At 51.1% G+C, this 20,836-nt stretch overlaps 1 protein-coding gene across 3 annotated transcripts in view; it reads right to left on the reverse strand.

The window, feature by feature from the left end:
• Positions 1-944: 944 nt before the first annotated feature.
• The window catches only part of SLIT1 (slit guidance ligand 1), a 188,211-nt gene continuing 168,319 nt past the window's right edge, over positions 945-20,836 (reverse strand). For 2 of the 3 annotated variants that reach the window (XM_019035188.4, XM_055352623.2), the window contains 9 exons: positions 16,886-17,025; positions 16,608-16,701; positions 13,887-14,024; positions 9,381-9,618; positions 7,601-7,731; positions 6,975-7,129; positions 5,610-5,898; positions 5,083-5,294; positions 945-4,271 (listed from right to left, as the gene is read on the reverse strand). In XM_019035188.4, coding sequence (XP_018890733.3) covers positions 4,033-4,271; positions 5,083-5,294; positions 5,610-5,898; positions 6,975-7,129; positions 7,601-7,731; positions 9,381-9,618; positions 13,887-14,024; positions 16,608-16,701; positions 16,886-17,025 — 1,636 coding nt within the window. In that variant the 3' untranslated portion in view covers positions 945-4,032. The other variant, XM_055352624.2, reaches the window with a different exon arrangement.

A 20,836-nucleotide genomic window follows, 5' to 3' on the forward strand; every position in this document is an offset into this window, starting at 1 on the left:
AGCCCCTGACTGTCAGTTCCCATTTGTCACTGTTTCTTCACGGCAGGGGAATGGGTCTGTGTACGTGCAGCCTTATCAGAAGTGACAGCCAGGTGACTGACAGGTAACCAACTGACCTTGTGAGACAGAAGCATCCAACCCCATTGGAACGCATTTTCTCTCCTGCACACTGTTCATCATTACATTTCCTCCAAAGTCCCTGATTTTTTTGAAGGCACTGAAGTTATATCAACTGGCCACTTTCAAGATGACCCATGTGCTGTTAAGGTGTGGCTTGTGTGACCATTGCCCTGGCCCAATTTTCCACAGAACCCTGTCCATGGTGCTGGCTCATGGTCCCGGCTCAGGCTTCCCTTTAGTGTCAGTGACCCTGCCCAGCCTGCCTGCCCAGGCCTGGCCTTACCCAGACATCCATCCTGAGTGAGTCCTATAAAATTGTGCTTGCAGTGTTCTCATCTGAATGGTGATGGAGCCACTGCAGACGTATGTGTGCCTGCTTTCTCCACCAATTTCTAAGAGCCACTGTGCTAGGGACAGGAAAGTGAACCTCACAGGGCATCTGAGAAGTCACACTACATCGATTGCCCTGATGGCTCCGAAACCCTTAGAGCCAGATTAAAGATGGGTGTGGCTCAGTGCGCAAACTTACAGAATGTCCATGTCACGGCAACTACTTGAAGGGAGATGAGGATGAGCAGCCTCCCCAGCTCGGCTGTGCACTGACAGACCCCGGGGGGTGTCCCCCAGCCCTCTCCCAGGACCCCCTCCTTCAGGAGGAATGGACTTCAGGAAGAGCAGGGAGTTCCAGGGACAGACATCCTACGTGTGTAGCCCCTTGGAGCCATCCCTGGATGATGGCCCATATGCGATCAGCCCAGAAGCCCTAGGAGAGAATGCCAGCAGCAACCGGCCCGCCCTTGGTGGAGAAAAAGAGACCAACAAGGCAGAGTGACTCAATGTCATGTTCACATGGAAGACAACAGACAATATCGACATAGTCTAAAACAATACTTCCAGGGCAGGTGCAGCTCCCTCATGGGCCTGTTCTAAACCAGCCTCTAGGAGTCGATCCAAACAAGACTACAGAAACCCCCAACAAAACATGCCACGACCACATAGCATCTGAAAGGCAAAACAAGACACTGGATGTTGACTTTAACATATAAAAATACTATAACAAAATGAAATACAAATATATATTAGAATCTGTAAGTATTCTGTATAAAGAGATACTTTTGCGGTTAGGCTACCAGCAGGCAAAGAGGAGACAAAGTCCAGCCTTTTTCACTTCCTGACACCTTCACCGGGAGCCCCGGCCCTGTTGCCAGTGGTGTTGCAAGGCCACAGCTCCCTCCGGATGCACCCTGCTGTATCTCTTCATGCCTAAAATGCAGAGCGAACTAGGGGTCTTCACAAAGGGGGACAAGATGTGGAGAGAGGACTTCTCAGAGGGATGATTTTGCAGTAGCCGCCTTCCGGACTTTCAAGTGGAGTGTGAACAGGCAACGTGAGTGCTGACTCAGGTCCTTAGCAACTCGCTGGCTGATGGCCAAGTTGGAGAAAAAGTTGATCCTGGGGCACACAGCTCTCACATCATCTCATGGTGGATTCCAATCCTCAGACTGCACCGAGGTCAGCGCTGCTGTGCTAGGAGGCTGGGCCATGTGGTGGGGCCGGTCAGGGGAGACTTAAGCTCACATGGTGCTCCCTAGGAACAAACATGCCAGCTGCTCACCTCCCAGCCCCATGGCGCCAGGTGAGGGGTGAGCATCACCTGTCTACAGGTGTCCTTTCCACCTCCTGCAGAATGAAGAGGCCTCCTGCCAGCCAGTGCCCTTCAAGCCTGGGAATTGGCTTCTCCAGGGTGGTGGGGAATGGTGGTGGCCAGGAAAGCTATCTTTCTCAGGGTTGGTGAGTCCCAGAGCACCTTTCTTCCAGGGAAGAGGCAAGCTAGCTGCCCTTGAGCTTTTCTGCCCTATCCAGCCCGGTGCAGACGCTCTGCAGGCAGGGTCCCACGGTGGCCTGGAAACTCAAAGTAAGAGAGGGATGCCATGTGGGCCTGGGAGAAGCCCCATGAGGCCCAGGCTGTGGTCTACTTGGGGGTGGGGGTGGGCATTGTGGCCTTGCTCAGAGCTCCAAGCAAGTAGATCCCAGCCCCCTGGTGAGGGGCAGATCCTGCCATGAGGACACCTGCCACATTGGGCAGGGCACTGCCCTCTTCCCATCACAGGGACCCCAGGACTCACAGTTGCTAGATTGAGTCCCCATGGCATGAGACATGCCAGGCACCCTCTACCCCAGTTCTAGCCTTCTAATCAATCAGCATCAAGGGCTCCCCTCACTGCCCTGGGCAGGGGACATGGACAGGGGACACAGACACAATGCCACTCTGAGCCTCACCTGAACATACACCCAGCCATGCCTCCTGGTCACAGGTGGAGGGAGCCAGGGCAGGGACATGCTCACCCCCGTTGCCCACCAGAACCCCCCGGGGGTGTGCCCTCTTGGTGAGCCCTCTGGGGAAGGAGAGTGCAACTTTGCCTCCCTTTAGCCCATTCACAGTTTGGCCTCACAAACCATCTTTCTACATTTTTCACTGTGTATGGAAGAGAAGACAACGTGGTCAGGCAATCATATATTCAGGGCCTCTTCTTCCACCACTGGCTCCTTCATTGCCAGCAACTCCCTGGCCTGGGCCGCTGTCTGTGGCTGGAGCACCCACTCAGCTCAACTCTTCCCGGGCATCCTGGTCATTCCTGCAATGCTCTGGGATGAGTTCACATCTGTCCATTAGGCCAGAACGTCCACAGTCCCCAGCCCCGGGTTAGGCACATAAATACTTCTTATTGATGTGATCAATGTAGATAGATAGTCTTCTAACTCCTCTGGCCTCCCAAGACCACAGTCGGGGAGTCTGCACTGTTCCTTTAGTCATCCCGCCCCCTACCTCTGGCCATTTTACAGCTGAAGAACCCGAGGCCCAGGTGGGGAGAAGTTTGCCCCAAGTGATAGAGCCAGCAGGGACTTCCCAATGCCTGGAGCACTGTGCCTTCCACTGCTCCCTACTGGCCTGTGGTGTGAAGGACTCTGAACCAGCTGCTCCCTGGTCAAGCACCCTGGCCCAGACCCTCACACCCAGTCCCTCTACCAATAGGTCACCGACAGCTTGTGGCTGACTGGTGGCTGGGGAAGCCCAGGACCAATGCTCCTACTGTGGCCAGTGTCTGGAGGCAGATGATGTTTGTTTATCTAGAGCAAAGAACCCTCTGCCCTCTTTAGTGGGGTCTGCCACCCTGAGCAGCCCCTGTGGCTGTTTCCTCCACATAAGCCCTCGCAGCTACAGTAGTCATCCTAGAACTTTAGGATTCAGAGGCCTGGTCCTAAGAACCACCTCCACCCACAGCCTCGTTCCCAAGCAGTGGCTGCAGAGCTGCCAGTCAGCCCAGGGGGGAAGGGTCCGACCCTCCCTGGCCAGCAGGAGGCGGCACCCCCGCTCCAGAGCCTGGCCTACCACCAGCAGATTCTGTAGCAGCAGAATGAACCAGGCTGGCTTCCCGGGGAGGCTGACAGTACTTCATGGTTGCCCGCAGAGGGGTAAGAGGCTTCTGGGGCCACAGACCCAGTTCCAAGCCAGCCTGGGCCACAGGCCAAAGGGAAGGGTTGGTTTGGAAGGCTGTCATTTTTCTTCTCCAGATTCAGGTAGCAGGTAAGGAGGGGTGTCATCGTTCTGCACTTCTTGGCCTGACCTCACGCACACATTCATTCAACAAATATTTATTAAGCGCCTATTTGTGCAAGGCACTTCCGGAGAGGGCAGCCCGCAGCTCAGGCCTCGCCCACCCCCGCTGCCCCCAGCTATGGCGCAATTTGCTTTTAAAAGGCTGCTCTGGCACCACCCCACCCAGGAGGGCCCAGCTGCCCAGGAGCCGTCCTGTGATGACCTGCACCCCAGCCCAGCTGCTGGCGACTGTCTCCGCTGCTGCAGCGGCTGGGGCCCCTTGCCCGCCCTCACCCGCCTGTCCACGCCCAGCGCTATGCGCAGAGGGCACAGCCACACTTGGTGGGCTTTTCCACCTCCTCGGCAAAAGAGGTCCCATCGCTGCACTCAAAGGTGAACTTCCTCCGCTTCAGCCGAAGGCCCTGGCAGCAGCCCTGGCCTGGGCACGAGCCCTGGCACTCCACCCATGACAGGGGGCGCGTGGTCTGGCAGATGGCATAGCCCCTCTGGACCTGGTGAAAGTCCCGGACAGGGTCCCCCCGGCACTCGGACTCTGGATGGGACAGACACCAAGAGAAAGCCTCAGGGCACACCCATGGGTGAGCTGCTGCCTCCAGGGAGGCAGGAGGAAGAGGAGGAGGAGGGCAGCATCTGTGGGGTAGATCCTTTGGCTCTCAGACCCCACCTCTGTCCCCAGCATACTTCCACCTCCCACTGACATGCACAAGCTTCCTCCCAGGGCCTACAGTCTGGTCCTAGCGTCAGGGCCCTCCAGGACAGATTGAACTGCTGGAGGGAGGGGGGGTCCCCATTGCTAGAGGTGTGCAAGAGAGGCTGGAGGCCCCGGGGGCAATAACATTATGAAAAGGATTCATGCTGGGGAGGGGATAGCCTAGGGGACCCTTAAGGTGCCTGAGTTCTGGGTTTCTCCAGCTTCTCCCTGCCCAGCCTTAGCAGTCCAGATTCCAGCAGAAGCCATCTTGGTCAAGCAGGCCAGGGAGGGCCTGGGAAGGAGTCCCCAACCCTAGGACTTCCTGCTGCCGCTCCCAGGTCATGAGGTGATGGGGCCAAGATGCAGAGGTTGGGCCAGGAGCTGTTACCCTGGGTGGTCTCTTCTGCAAGGAGAGACCCCAGCCACAAGAGGCGCATACCCTGAATAAGGGAGCTGCAGGGCAAACTGGGCCAGGAGAGATTGGGAGCAGTGCCCAGAGGGTGGGGGGACTCTGAAAGCCCCATAGTAGCCCATGGTACAGGGCTGGGGGAGGACAGAAGGGCTGCCGAGGCTGGGAGGAAGAAAGAGTCAAATTGCTAAAGCAATTTGTGGGGGACCCTGGGGAGGGCACGTCAGGAGGGGGGCCCCTGACCTTGCTCACACAGCTCGCCCGAAAAGCCGGGGTCACACACACAGTGTGCCCCCTTGGTGCCTGAGGCCTGGCAGTGGCCGTGCAGGCACTGCAGGCCTCTGCAGGGCTCTGCCAGGGCCCCGGCCTGGTTGCAGAGCGCCCCCGAGTACCCATCCTGGCACTGGCAGCTGTAGGAAAGAGCGTCGAGGGGCACGCATTGCCCATGGACACACCTGGAGGAGAGAGAGAAAAGGCGCTGTGAGGACAAACCCAGCCAAGCCCCACCCGACACAGCCAACCCCACCCAGCCCTGACTTCACAGGTCTTTAATCTGTTCCCAAAACTGAAACAAAGGGAATTGCATGCAACTATGTGTGTGTCCCTATAGGCCTTGTCCTATTAATAAAAAGTGAGAGCCAGATAAAAGTAATAAAACCCTGGCTTAGGCCACATGTTCTAATATGGGTTGGAAAACTGTGAGGCAGCCCTTCCCATGGGGAAGGAACAGGTAGGCAGGGGCAAGGGCTCCCCCAGTGCCCCAGGCTCACTTGTGGCCATGGCAGGGGCCATCAGCGGGCTGGTCACAGTGCAGGCCCACCCAGCCGGACTCGCAGTGGCACATGGGCCCTGGGGTGGCATTGGGCTGGCAGATGCCATGCAGGCAGTAGAGCTTGCGGCAGGGTTCACAGCCTGGCACCACGCCCGGCTTCATCTGTGTCTTGGTGAAGTCCTGCAGCTCGTTGTTGATGTACAGGTTTCGGATGCAACCGTGGAAGCCAGTGCCGTTGAGGATCTGCCACAGGCGGAAGGCAGCTGAGTTGACATCCACGGGCATCCCTGGGGTAGGGGAGGGAGCAGAGCTGGGCTGAGTCAAGCTCGGGCCATGCCGGGCACCCACCTCTGAGGTCTGGGCAGCTCCATGGCCTTCCCTCTTGCCTGCGGCCTCTGTCCCTCATCTCTGCAACCCTGATCCAAGGTCCTTTGCCACCTTGGAGGGCCCAGGCTCCTTGCCCAGAAGAAAGGGAAAAGCTGCTTCCTCTGTGATTGGAGCTGGGGCATCAGGCCTGGTGGTGGCCAGCTGCTGCGTGCAGCTCTGAGGTGCCTGTTCCTAAAGTCTGGTTTCCCTTGCCAAGGCGCCTTCTCTCCCTGGGACGCTAGCTTTTACCTCCCAGAGACCCCAGCCGTAGCAAAGGGGCAGGACTGAGACATCATGTGTGGCGCTAGGTCACTGCTTTTGTGGCTGTCCCTTCTCAGCAGCCCTCTGAAGTAAGGGCTTGCTAAGCCCCATTTGACAGATGCTCATGACTGGCCTGAAGCTGCACAAGGAGTAAGCTGCGGAGCTGGGCTGAGGCCCAGGGCCATCCCTCACCTCTGCCCCAGCCTTAGCACGCCTCCCACAGGGTGGAGATGGCCCCACTGCGTCCAGCAGCCTGCTCGTCAATACCTAGAAATGCTTGCAGGTGGTAGACGGGGTCATCTAGCCTGCAAAGCCTCTAAGGCCAGCTGAGGCAGTCCCTGGTTGATACAGGGACTCTGTGCCTGAGTCTCTTGCAGTGGTTCTGGGTCTCTGAGGGCCCCAAGACTGGGAATGGACCTGAAGCCATTGAAAAGCCCCTTCTAGCCCAAAACCAAGAGGAAAGGTGCCCAAGGTGTTGCAGATAGCTTGGACAGTCCCAGGACCTCCCCTAAGCCAGACCTTGCACCCAACCCAAGCATCCATCCTCCTTGGTTAGTCTGGGCTAGGCAGAGAGCAGCTGGGCTCCAGGCAGCGAGGCCAGTCCACCTGCAGCTTGGCCACCACCAGGATCATCTTCCCACTTGGCATTTCCCACAGTGCAGTCCCTAGGCACCAGCTCTCCTGGCTGGCCTCAGGCCAGACAGCAAAAGAGGCCCCGCCAGGGCCAGGTCCTCACCTCCCACATAGAGTGGCGCCTCGCTGTTGAGCGTGTAATGTTTGCCAAAGTTGTCCATGGTCATGGGGCTCCCGCCATCAATGGAGAGATTCACCATCTGGTCAAAGGCAACCAGCTCAACGGTGTGGAATTGCCCATCGTTGATCGTCTCAGCACTGGAAGAAGAGGGGGTTCCCCGTTCCAGGGAGTGGGCATCAGTCTGGACCATCCCTGCCTGGGCACTTCCCCAGAAACACCAGCAGCTGCTTCCCAGGAGACCAAATATCTAAGGAAAAGGACTGTGGGGGCTCAAGGGTCTATCGCACGATCCCTTTCACTCCCCTTCTTTGACTCCCTGGGGAAGGCTGAGAGGTTTGAGGCAGGGGTCTCAAACTTACGAGTCTCCCCCTCCCCATTAAGGAGCCTCCTCTAAGGTGGTGGTGGGATGGGGAAGGATGGGGCCACTGCACAGGCCTCAAGAGACCTCAGCCCCAAGCTGGGGCTAACCCAGGTGGTTCAAGTGGCCTTCAAACTCAGGCAGCCCAGGTTTCTAGCGGTCTCGATAACCACCTGCTTTTGGCCCAGGAGACCTCGCCCTGGCAGTCCCGTACTCCTGAGGGCAGCTGGGGGGCATGAGGAAGCCCTACCTGTAGATGGCAGAGCTGGGGTAGCTGCCTGGGTCGTAGCTGACACGCACATGGCCCTGGTACAGCTCAACTGCAATGTGGTCGTTGTCCCCGTTGTACAGAAGGATCCCATTGTCCTCTGCCGTGGAGACCTGATGGGCAGTGGCACTTTCTCTCCCACCCCACCCCATGCAGCAGCGGCACAGGCTAGCAGATGGGGCAGAGAGGGCACCCAAGATTGGAAGAGAGATGCTCTGTGCAGAGCTCTCTTCCCCCACCTGGCCAGCCTCCCCAAGGCCATTTCTCCAGGGGGCACCAATAGGGGCTGCAGCCTCTGGTTCAAGCCCCATCCACTGCCAGCCTGGCCAGGTCCGGGCAGGGGAGGGTGATGGGTCCCTGAGGCCTGGAAACTCTGTGCCAGGAAGAGCAGCCAGGAGACCTCAGGACAATCTTCCCAGAGAGGAAAATTAGACTGGGACCCCTGTCTGCTGGGTGTGGGTAGCCTTGCCCTGTGGGCCTTGGGGAGCTAGATGCTCAGGGTGGGAACTACAGAGAGGACAAGTTCAGGAAGGCTCTCTGACAGCCAGAGTCATCCAAGCCTAGTGGAAGGAGCCACTCAGAAGGTAGTGTCTGTCGCTGGAACTGTGCAAGCAAAAGTGAGATCTTTGCCTCAGGAGGGAGATCCCTCTAAGATGCTGTAGGAGCCATGATCATTTTTCCCTGCCTTGTCCTGCTCCCTCCGTTTCTTCTGGTAAAGACCCTGAGCCCCCTGGTCTGTGGAGCTGGGCATATGACCCAAGCTGTCCAGTCACACTGCCCCATCTCCTTGGACTCAGCGGCTGGTTCAGAGATGGGCATGTGACTAACGCCAGGCCAATCAGAGATCTTCCTTGAGCTGACCGAATTAGAGCTGGCAAGGAAGAGCCTTTGTAAATCAATGTCTGGTGAAAGATGAGGATAAACCAAGGACGTGCCTGAGGCAATGGCTGGTTAGGGTTTTGGTGAATTTTATTTTTGGCTGTTAGGCTAGCTGTTGTCTTGCCATGTAGACTATGTAAGTGGATAGGATGTTGGAGAGGTGACGTAGGGGAAGAGAGCAGAATGCGCATGTTTGAGAGGCTGAAGAGTTCTGAGAAAAAAGGAAAAGAGGACAAAAGAGAGGGAAGAAAGATGTGGCATTTGTGACAGGGAATGGAATTCGGGGGAAAGAGAAAGATGACTACAGAGGAGTTTAACATTCTTTATCATGTGCTGTGCAATATAAACCACTCTCCTCTCCATCCCCCAAAAATGTTTAGCAAAATATTGATATATTTCATCAATGCTGTTGAAGTGGGAATTGCTTTATTTTCCCCTCAATATGAAGATGTTCTGAGATGGAACTGAAGGCATGAAAAGGATGAGTTAAGGGACCCTAGGGACATTTGGTTAAAGGTATAAGCCCAAAGTTAAATCTGGCCACATTCCAGGCACACGTAGAAAGCCTGTCTGCAGCACTGGAGGCAGACACTGAGGAGTAGCTGGGACAAGAAATGGTGGGAAGGGATGACGGCAAGCCTGGTTTTCTGGATTCAGTTACCCATGAAACCATGTCCACCCCTGCCCTGGTTTTGTGACACTATAACCTTTCTAATTGTGCTTAAACTAGTTCAAGCTGAGATTTTGATACCCATATGCAAAAGGTTTTGATTACACAGAGTCCTTCCAGTTCCCCAGGCACCATGCAGGGATGTATCCTGATGCTCTGGCAGGGTCGCCTGCTCCCTGACTCCCCTCTGTGACCAAGCCCCCTGGCACGCACCTGCAATGTGATGTTGGCCCGTGGCCAGTTTTGCAGGTCAGTGAACTGCAGGTAAGTGTCCCGATCCACAAAGTTGACACTGAGCAACTTCTCACACTCAGGGCCACCGAAGCCTGGGAGGCACTGGCACACAGGCCTGTTGCCCTGGTCCACACAGTTGGCCCCATTCTGGCACTCAGTCCCCTCACAGGGGCTCTTGGGGGCAGGCAGATGGGGAGGGATCTCACAGAGCTGTCCACTGAGAGGAAAGGACACAAGTCAGAGAGGGCCAAGGAGGAAGGGAGTATCTTCCTCTCCCACAGCCCTGGAGAGAAATTCGCTAAACATCTTGGGAAAATGGATTCTTAAAGCGACAGAAGATGCTCCTAATAAACACTTTTCCTGAGAGAGCTGAGAGCCAGAAGGATACCAGGATACAAGTATGGTCCCTGGTCCAGCAGCGTCAACGTTACCTGGACACTTGATAGAAATGGCAAACCCACTGAATCTGCTTTTTAACAAGATCCAAGGTGATTACTGACAATGTCAATAACTCTGCAAGGCAGATTTTACTATACCCATTTTACAGAAAAGAAAACTGAGACTTAAGACACAAGCATAAAGAGGGAAGAGTCAAGTTACTAAAATAAGAAATAAAAGAAGGGACATTACTACCAACCTCATAGAAATACAATGAATTATAAAGGAATATTATGAACAACAATATACCAACGAACTAGAAAACAGATGAAATGCACAAATTCCTAGAAATATGCAAACTACCAAAACTGAACCAATAAAAAAATAGAAAATATGAATAGACCTATAACTAGTAAAGGAATAAGTAATCAGAAAACTTCCCAGGCCCAGATGGTTTAACTGGTGAATTCTACCAAACATTTAAAAACAATAAATACCAATTCTTCACAAACTTGTCCAAAAAATAAAAAATGAGGGAACACTTTCTAACTTACTCTATGAGACCAGCATTACCCCAATACCAAAACCAAAGACATCACAACAAAAGATATCACAAAAAACTACAGACCAATATCTATTATAAATATTGTCACCAAAATCCTCAACAAATTACTAGCAAATCAAGTACAGCATAAAAAGGATTATATACAATGACCAAGTGAGATTTACGCCAGGAATGCAAGGCTGGTTTGACCTCTGAAATTCAATTAATGGAATACATGATATTGATAGATGAAAAAGCAAAAAAAAAAGTTCATCTCAATAGATGCAGAAAAAGCATTTGACAAACTTCAACATTCCTTCATGACAAAAACACTCCACAAACTAGGAATAGAAGTGAACTGCATCAACCTGATAAAGGGCACCTACAAAAAACACACAACTGACATCATACTTAATGAGAGACTGAATTTTTTCCTCCTAAGATTAGGAACAACACAAGGATATTTGCTCTCACAATTTCTATTCAATATTTTACTGGAAGTTCTAGCAATGGCAGTTAGGAAAAAGGGAAAGGAAAGAAAAGGAATGAAGGAAGGAAGGAGGGAGGGAGGGAAGGAGGGGGGAAGGCAGGAAGGGAGGAAGGAAAGCAGGCAGGCAGGTAGGAAGGCAAGCAAGGGAAGGAGGAAAGGAAAGAGAAATAAAATGCATCCAGAAGACATGATCTTGTATAAGAAAATCCTACAGATTCCAGTAAAATGCTATTAGAATTAATGAAATAATTCAGCAAGATTGTAGAATACCAGATTAATGCACAAAAATCAAACAAAAAATGAAATTAAGAAAACAATTCCTTTACAATAGCATCAAACAGAATAAAATACTTAAGAATAAATTTTTTAAGTGTAAAACTTATACTTTGAAAACTACAAAATGTTGAAAGAAATTAAAGAAGATCTAAATAAATGGAAAGGCATTCATGTTCATGGATCAGTATGCTTAATATTGTTAAAATGGCAATACTGGGCCAGGCATGGTGGCTCACACCTGTAATCCCAACACTTTGGGAGGCCGAGGTGGGTGGATCACCTGAGGTCAGGAGTTCGAGACCAGCCTGGCTAACATGGTGAAAACCAGTTTCTACTAAAAATACAAAAAATTAGCCAGGCGTGGTGGCACATGCCTATAATCCCAGCTACTCTGGAGGCTGAGGCAGGAGAATTGCTTGAACCCAGGAGGTGGAGGTTGCAGCAAGCCAAGATTGTGACATTGCACTCCAGCTTGGGAAACAAGAGCAAAACTCTGTCTCGAAAAAAAAAAAAAAAAAAAGGCAATACTAGCTAAATTGATCTACAGATTCAACAGAATCTTTATCAAAATCCCAGCTGACTTCTTTGCAGAAATCAACATGCTGATCCTAAAATTCATACAGAAATTCAAGGGGCCCAGAATAGCCAAAACAATGTTTTTTTATTTTTTATTATTTATTTATTTATTTATTTATTTATTTTGAGATGGCATCTCACTCTGTCACCCAGGCTGGAGTGCAGTGGCATGATCTTGGCTCACTGCAAGCTCTGCCTCCCGGGTTCATGCCATTCTCCTTCCTCAGCCTCCCCAGCAGCTGGGACTACAGGTGCCCGCTGCCATGCCCGGTTAATTTTTGTATTTTAATAGAGATGGGGTTTCACTGTGTTAGCCAGGATGGTCTCGATCTCCTGACCTTGTGATCCGCCTGCCTCGGCCTCCCAAAGTGCTGGGATTACAGGTGTGAGCCACCGTGCCCAGCCAGCCAAAACAATCTTTAAAAAGAAAAACAAACTGGGAGGACTCACACTTCCCAATTTCAAAATATATTACAAAAACTACAGTAACCAAGAAAGTGTGGCACTGGCATCCAGATAGTCATACAGATTAATGGAATAGAACTTGAAGTCCAGAAATATCCTTACATTTAAAGTTAGTTGATTTTGACAAGAGTGCCATGACCATTCAATTGGAAAGAATTATCTTTTTGACAAATAGTGCTAGTACAACTGTATATCTGCATGCAAAAGTATGAAGTTGGGCCCTCTACCCATATATAAAAATTAACTCAAAATGGATCAATGACCTAAATATAAGAGCTAAAACTATAAAAGTCTTAGAAGACAACATAGGTATAAATCTTCATAACCTTGGATTAGGCAATGGTTTCTTAGGATACCCACAGCACAAGCAACAAAATAAAAAATAAACTAGATGTGCCCAAATTATTAAACTAGATATACCCAAATTAAACATTTTTGTGCATTATCAAGAAAAGACAACCAACCAAATGGGAGAAAATACTTGCCAACATATATCTGATAAGGCACTTGTCTAGAATATATAAAAAGCCTTTACAACTCAATAACAAAAAGACAAATACCTTAATTTGAAAATGAGCAAAGAACTTGAATAAAAATTTTTTCCAAAGAAGATATTTTTAAATGGCTAATAAGCACATGAAAAGATGCTCAACATCATTGGCCACTGAGGAAATGCAAATCAAAACCACGGTGAGCTACCACTTCACACCCTCATACAGTGGTGGTGGGAATGGTGCAGCCATTAGGAAAAAACAGTTTGGTAGTTCCTCAAACAGTTAAACATACAGTTAACATACGACTCAGAAAATCCACTCCTAGGCATATACTCAAGAGACTGAAAAATGTATGTCTACACAAAAACCTGTACACAAATGTTGATAAGATCAGTCTTCATTATAGCCAAAAAGTGGCAACAACCTAAATGCCTATCAACTGATGAGTGGGTAAACAAAATGTGGTATGTCCATATGGCAGAACACTGTTTAGCCATAAGAAGGAATGAAGTGCTGACACATGCTACCACACGGATGAACCTCAAAACATGATGCCGAGTGAAAGCAGCCAGTCACAAAGGACAACAGACTGTACGATTTGACTTATAGGAAATCCCCAGAACAGGCAAATTTATAGACACAAATATTAGGAGATTAGTAGTTGCCTGGAGCTGGGATAGAAGAGGGGCTCGTGTGACAGATAAAGGGTATGGGGTTTTTTTAGGGGAAATCAACATGTTCAAAATTGGTTGTGGTGATGGATGCACAACTCTGGGAATAAACTAAAAGTCATGGAATTTTACATGTAACTGTGTAAACTGTATGGTACATGAATTATATCTCAATAAAGCTATTTTTTAACAAATGAGTGAGCGGAGCATGGGACGTGGGTGGCCAGAGGGAGGATGGGCCCTCCAACCTCCCAGGGGAGCCCAGTGGGCTGGTAGATAATCTTTGGGGCAAGACATGTCTTCAGAGGCTCAGCTAGGCAGGTAAGTGACAGTATACTGCCCTGTCATCTGCACCCACCTCTCACGCCCTCCACCAAACAGGTTAGGGGTCCTCTGCCTAGGCCCTGGGCAGTTACATGACTTTCCCAAGGCTGCACAGCTGGTGACTGGCAGAGCCATGGTTAAAACCCCAGCATCCAACTTCCAGGCTCTGACCCACGCCCCTTTCCTTCGCCATGGCTGGAGGCTCCTGCCAGCCCAGGGGCTGACAGCCACAAGGAGTCACTCCTAGTGTGTCCAGGGGCTGCTCACCTGTAGCCCTCAGCACAGAGGCAGGAATAGCTGTTGACTTCATCCATACACTGGGCCCCATTCTGGCAGCGGTGGTCCCTGCAGTCATCCTGGTTCTCACTGCAGTTGTCACCTGCGTAACCTGGCATGCACTCACACCTAGTGGGTGGGGGGCAGGGGTAGTTGGGGGGTCAGCCACACAGAGTCTGGGAGGCCAGGGGAGCGCACCAGGGATCCCCCACACAGTCTGTACATGTGAGGGAGAACCTCAAGTTCCATTGAGGCTGTGGGGATCTCCAGGAGGTCACACAGAGCTCTGGATCTAAAAGGGCCCCTAGCCCATCCTGGTACCCTTTCCTAGTAGAAGAGAGCTCATGTGGACTTGAGGTAGGGGCCTGGGGCTGGAAGAGTGGACCCCAGTAGCAGGGGCAGATGGAGTCTTGTCATGGAGGACCCACCTTCACCAGCAATAGCACATCCAAGGCCAACTGTCAGCCCCTTCCCCACCTCCCCAGCAGCTCAGCTGCACCCTCCCTGTTCTCCCAGGACCCGCTACCACGTGACTGAGTTCCACAGGCTCCCCCACTCCTCTTTCCCCAGCCTCCCAGTCCTCAGCAGGGCTAGTGCCCCCTGCTCAGTGGGTGCCTTGACCTCAGGTAAGCCCCCAGCTTCCCAGCTGCCACCATGCCTCACTTCTGGCCCAAAACACTCCCTTTGGGCTACTGTCTGCCTATCAGATAAATAAAGGATGCACTCCTGTAGCCCTTTCTAGTAATGGCCTTGCTGTCTGTCCTACAGGCCTCCTGCTCCCGTGACACCAAGCCCACCTCACCAAGCACTTCCCTGCCTTCACACCTGTGGATTCCAGAATACTGTCTCCTGTCTGCCTGCATGGTCCAGCCAGCCCAATACCTCACCTCCTCCAGGAAGCCTCTGGAGAGCACTCCAGCCCTCACTGAGCAGTCCCCTTGTCTGATCGCCTTCTAAACTCCTAACTCTGAAGCTCAACCATGCAACCTGGCAGATGGGTGCTCTTGCGTGGGATTTTTACTCATTTCCTTGTCCAGTGTTTTTCGGGCTATAAGAAATACTTTCAAGCCCAGTACACACACACACACACACACACACGCACACATTCGAAACCAGATTCATACAATACTGATTATCCTTATTATATAAGATGGCATGTTGCTGTCTGATACTTTGTTTCATCTTTTAATGTTAATCTTGACATTAATATTAAACAGGGGCTGGGGCTCCCTTTATATCCAATTGATCACAATCTACTAATGAGTCTGGAGTTACAGTCTGAAAAATGTTACAGTAGCTAAGCCACCACTTATTCATTCATTTAATGACTATATATTGGATATATATCTTGGGTTCCAGGTAATGCCAGGCACAGCTGAACATGTCAGTTCCATCTTTCCACCAGGACAGGCAGTTGAGAGAACACGCACTCAACACGCACTCAACACTCCACTGTGTGCCACAACCCCGGGTCCGGAGCTAAGCACAATGCTTGCCCTTCGTGATTGAGGGGCTGTGCTAGCAGCTCCAGGCTGGACAACGTGCAGTCCTGCCTTATTCCACCCTCCGAGGAGGGCGCATGCTGCCCAATCTGCCACTGCTGATTGGTCTGCCTGCCAAGCCCCACCCTTGAGAGCCCCCGCAGGAGTACAGAGTCCATCCACCGTTTGGATGGAGGCTCTTGTGGGCCCATTGACCGTGGAACCAGGCCTCAACAATCCTGGACTCTTGCTTCCTGTCATGGGCCTCAGGCTGCTCCAGCTAGACAGGGGGCTCCTGGGGTACTCCATCTGAGTCCCTAGGCTTGGGTCCCTCAGCCACAAGCCCCAGGAAACTCTGCCCTGACCACCCCTTGCTGGCCTGACTGGTGGAATGGGGAGGTCCCAGAAATGAGACTACGTTTGCACAACTGCAGTTGGAAGCATTATTTTAAAACTACGTGACCTTCATAAAGCAGTCTTCAAGTAACAAACATTTTCACATATGCCAATAACAACCATGATGAAAATACAGACCAACAACTTTTACCCAAACCTCCTGGGACCAGATAGGTTTTGGAATTCAACATTTTTTAGATTTTCGTAAGGTCAGACAATGCATATTATACAACCTGCTGGTAGGAGCTGAGGCACTCACATCTCTTATTCACATTTCTGCCACAAAATCTACACATATTCACATTACGTGGGATGAATAACAACAAAAAGCAATCTCACACCAGTGCGGGACAGCTTTTATTACCAAATACGTCCACCTCAGATCAGATTTGGCCATGAGATGGGATGCTTTCCCGAGTTTTGTGGATTTTGTAATTGGGGATAAGAAATGGTAGATCCGGAATAATAGCCTGGAGCACTTAACAGATGCCAGACCTGGAGCTAAGTGCTTTCCATGCATTTTCTCATCTTACCCTTGCAACCACCCCAGGAGGAAGCTACTGTTGCGCCCAGTTTACAGATAAGAAAATAAGCTCAGAGCAGGCAAGTGACACATTCAGGGTCATGCTGCAAACCCAGGTCTCTGTGGCCACAAAGCTGTGCACATCACCCCTCCACCCACAACCCCGCATGGATTCTCAGGAACCCTGTAGAGCTGAGACCAAACGCATTGGACAAATGAGGGAATGAGGGTGGGGCACGGAGCCCAGACTGGAATCCAATCTGACTCAGGGGCCTGAGCTCCCCCCTGGCCCTGGAAAGGGGCAACACTGACCTGGGCCCATCCGGGGTGCTCACACACTGGGCCTCGTGTTGACATGGGTTCAGATCCGGAGAGCACAAGTCCACCAGCTGCTCACAGGCCTTTCCTGGGGAAAGAACGAGCAAGGGGCAGGAGAGAAGCTGCTCTCCTGTGCTCTGCCGGACAGCTAGACCCACAGAAATCCTCCTGCAGACACTGAGGCAGGGACCCCCTTCCACTCCCGAGCATGGGGGCTCAGGGCTGTCTCTGTCCCCCACCTCCCCCAGACACTGCTGCCCTGACGTGCTTACCCTCATACTGCAGGGGGCACTGGCAGGTGTAGTTGCCCACACCGTCCACACAGATGCCCCCATTGGCACAGGCGTGATCCACACAGTCATCCGTGTTCACCCCACAGGTTGGTCCTTCAAAGCCGGTGGGACAGGAGCACCTGTGCGGGGAAGGGGAGGATGGAGAGACAGCCCTCTTGGAACACTGGTGGAAGCCTGTGGCTGCTGGTCAGTATCACCATTCCACAGAGTTAGGGTCCCTAATCCCGGCCAGGCCCTTGCCAGGTGCTGGGTAGGGTTAGAGGTGACCAAGACTGACCATGCCCTCATGGGATTCACTCACAGTCTAGTGGGGAGGCTAAGAGGAGATGGATGGCGAGGGGAGAGGTAGTGAGGACCAGGATGGTGTAAGCACTGAAGCCAGGGAGTGGGCACAGAGGGGCAGGAGACACCTGGCTCCTCCTTGGCACGGAGTGATAAGGGCAGGCTTCCTGGAGGAGGTGATGAATTAACCAAGGACCTTGACAAGGGAGAGCGGGAATGGGAGGAAGGTGACTGGGGCAGAGGTGTGTGTAAAAGCCTGGAGTGGCCGGGCGTGGTGGCTCATGCCTGTAATCCCAGCACTTTGGGAGGCCAAGGCAGGTGGATCACCTGAGGTCAGGAGTTGGAGACCAGCCTGGCCAACATGGGGAAACGCTGTCTCTATTAAAATACAAAAATTAGCTGGGCATGGTGGCATGTGCCTGTAATCCCAACTACTCGGGAGGCTGAGGCAGGAGAATCGCTTGAACCTGTGAGGTGGAGGTTATAGTGAGCCAAGATCATGCCACTGCACTCCAGCCTGGGTGACACAGCAAGACTCTGTCTCAAAAAAAAAAAAAAAAAAAAAAAAAAAAAAGCCTGGAGTGGAAGGGAACCCCACAGCTAGTCTTCTGTAGGGACCCTGCCCATCCACACAGCCCAATACTTCAGGAGCACAGTGAGCAAAGGGCTGCGGTGAGCAGGAGCCTGGTCATGAGGGGCCCTGGGGATCAGTGACTTTCAAACCAAGATACACCTTCCCCTGGGGCACCCAAGGTTTTCCAAGGGGTGTGTGGATCAGAGAGAGGTCCAAGAAATTAATTTCCAGATCTTCAAATATCTGCACGAGCTCTTCCCTAAATTGAGCCAGCTCAGAACTCTAAAAAGGTGGCATCTGTCCCAGCCCCAGCCCTTACAGACTTGGGGGTGATGGGACAAGCCCTCCAGGTAGAAAGGTGGGCATGCTTCCAGATGCCAAATAAACAGGCAGTTAGGAATCCTGATGTTTAGAAAGTGAATGAATAAATATAATCTAAGTCAAGAGGTTTCCAGTTCTGTGCACTGGAAGTAATTGAAGGAAGGCCTCATAGAACTGTCAGCTGATAGAACATTAAAAATAATCTTGATGACAGGTCACTGTGGAGATTTGGCATATAAACTGGGAGGGCTTTCAAAGAATTAAGTGACATGGCTATAATAAAACTCCTAATCTCACCAGTTTATTTACATGAACAAGCTTCCCAGCATTTATATCTATAAAAACAAAACAGGAAAAGATCAAACGCTGTGTCCTCTCTCATTCTGCAACATTCACCCATAAACCAACTGAGAGAAGAAAAGAACAAAAAAGCACCCATCCATCTCATTAAGAGAGATACAGTCCAATAAAATTTTCCTTCTATGTGTAATAATTTTCAATCCAATTCTATAATACAGTTATGTTGTTTCAAATTATTGTAGGGATAACTCGCTGCAAAAGAAACTTTAAATCAGAGGCTTATGGTGATGAGAAATAAGAAAAAAACTTTAAGTTTTAACTTACGTGTACCCATATTGGGGACAGAGACGTATGGCAGAGTACTCAAGAAAAGAGTCTAGCATAAAAATATATTTGGTTAGAAAAAAAAGACAGGAGGGTAAGGAGTAAAATGGAAATACTAGTTAGAGGAGAAAAAAGAACAAGATAAAATGTTTAACTGTTAAAGAAGAACTTGTTCGTGTCATTTTAAAATGGTATCCAATTGGCCACGTGGGGTGGCACATGCCTGTAATCCCAGCACTTTGGGAGGCCAAGGTGGTTGGATGCCTTGAGGTCAGGAGTTTGAGACCAGCCTGGCCAACATGGTGAAACCCTGTCTCTACTAAAAATACAAAAATTAGCCGGGTGTGGTGGTGCATGCCTGTAGTCCCAGCTACTCGGGAGGCTGAGGCAGGAGAATTGCTTGAACCCAGGAGGCAGAGGTTGCAGTGAGTCGAGATCTCGCCACTGCACTCCAGCCTGGGTGACAGAGCAAGACTCTGTCTCAAAAAAAAAAAAAAAAAAGTGTCAAAATGATATGCTGTTTAGATTGCATTGGAGAATGATAAAAGAGTGATTTAATGTCATATTTTTAAAGCTTAATTTATTTTTTTATTTTAGAGACAGTTTCACTGTGTTGCCCAGACTGGAGTGCAGTGGTGTGATCACAGCTCACTGCAGCCTCAACTTCCTGAGCTCAAGTAATCCTCCCTCCTCAGCCTCCTGAGAAGCTGGGACTATAGGCATTCACCATTACACCTGGTTAATTTTTAACTGTCTGTAGAGATGGGTTTTGCCATGGGGATTTTGCCATGTTGCCCAGGCTAGTCTCCAACTACTGGTCTTAAGGCCCTTCCACCTTAGCCTCCCAAATAAAGTGATAGTTTTATTCTTAAATGTTAATAATATTTATAATATCTGGAAAATTACCTCCTTTGTAATGAAAAACTTACAATGAAAATTTTAGCTGTCAATCTAAGGATGTGTGAGGGAGTGTATAGTTTTTAGAATGTATCTGGGGAGTCTGTGAGTAAAAAGAATTCAAATCACCATTGCAGGAAATGGTCTGTGTTTAAATGTTTTCCCTGAAGGCTGGAAGGGACCAGCAGCAGGGTTTTAAGCTGGGGTGACAGGGTCAGCTTCGCATTTCAGAAAGTGGCCTGTGGTATGAGCTGGGGCAGGGTAGTGGGAGTAGACACAGGTCAGGGGATAACAGGCGCCCCAGAGAGCCTCGGGGTTGAGGGGTAACTCGTGGAGGCACCCCCTTTCCACCTGGAGAGCCCACTCCCCCAGCCCGCAGTCTGTAAGGCAGTGAGGTGAGGGGGCTGCCCCATCTCCCCATCTCAGGGTGAAGGGGGTGTCCTTTCAGCCCCCAGCTGGGGCGTCTCAGGAATGAGGAGGGCGCGCCCAGGGAGCTGCTCACCGAAGCCCCGAGGAGGCTGGGTGCAGAGTGCAAGGACGCCGTTTCCAAGGCAACCAGGGGAAGAGAGGCTATTTAGTGATTCATTTTTACATCTGGTAATTTGGGTATGCAGAGGCAGGCTCAGCCATTTCTGCCCCCAGATTCAACATCATTTTCGGAAGAGCCAATGTATTGCGCCAGCAATTTATTTTCAGCAACTAAATACTATGTATTCCTCAGAAAACTCTGGGAGGGTGGGGCTCATTGGGCGGTCCTGGGGGGAGCAGCCAGTGGGAGGGCGCTTGTGTTGTGATGTCAGCTCTGGAAGGACTTAAGAGATGGGGTCATTAGGTCTGGCCCCTTCACTGAATAGCAGAAAATGGGCTGCTCAGGGCAGGGCCGGAGGGCTATCCCCTCCCACAGTGCCCAGTGTGACTCATGAGATGCGGGGACCCCAGAGAAAGCAAACAGGCCTTGGCTCCCACCTCTGGGCAGGCCTCACCCACCCAGTGGCAGCCCCAGCTGTGTCTCAGGGGCTCAGGGGGCAGCTTGAGGAGGCTGGCCAGGGCCCTGCCTGCAGGCAGCACTGTCAGGAGCAGGCTCTTCGAGGGAGATTGGAGGCTTTGGGGTGAATGGAAATTTTCTTTTTTCTTTTCTTTCTTTTTTTTTTTTGAGACAGAGTTTCACTCTTGTTGCTCAGGCTAGAGTGCAGTGGAATGATCTCGGCTCACTGCAACCTCCGCCTTCCAGT

Source organism: Gorilla gorilla, chromosome 8, assembly GCF_029281585.2.
Source record: "Gorilla gorilla gorilla isolate KB3781 chromosome 8, NHGRI_mGorGor1-v2.1_pri, whole genome shotgun sequence".
Taxonomy (NCBI): domain Eukaryota; kingdom Metazoa; phylum Chordata; class Mammalia; order Primates; family Hominidae; genus Gorilla; species Gorilla gorilla.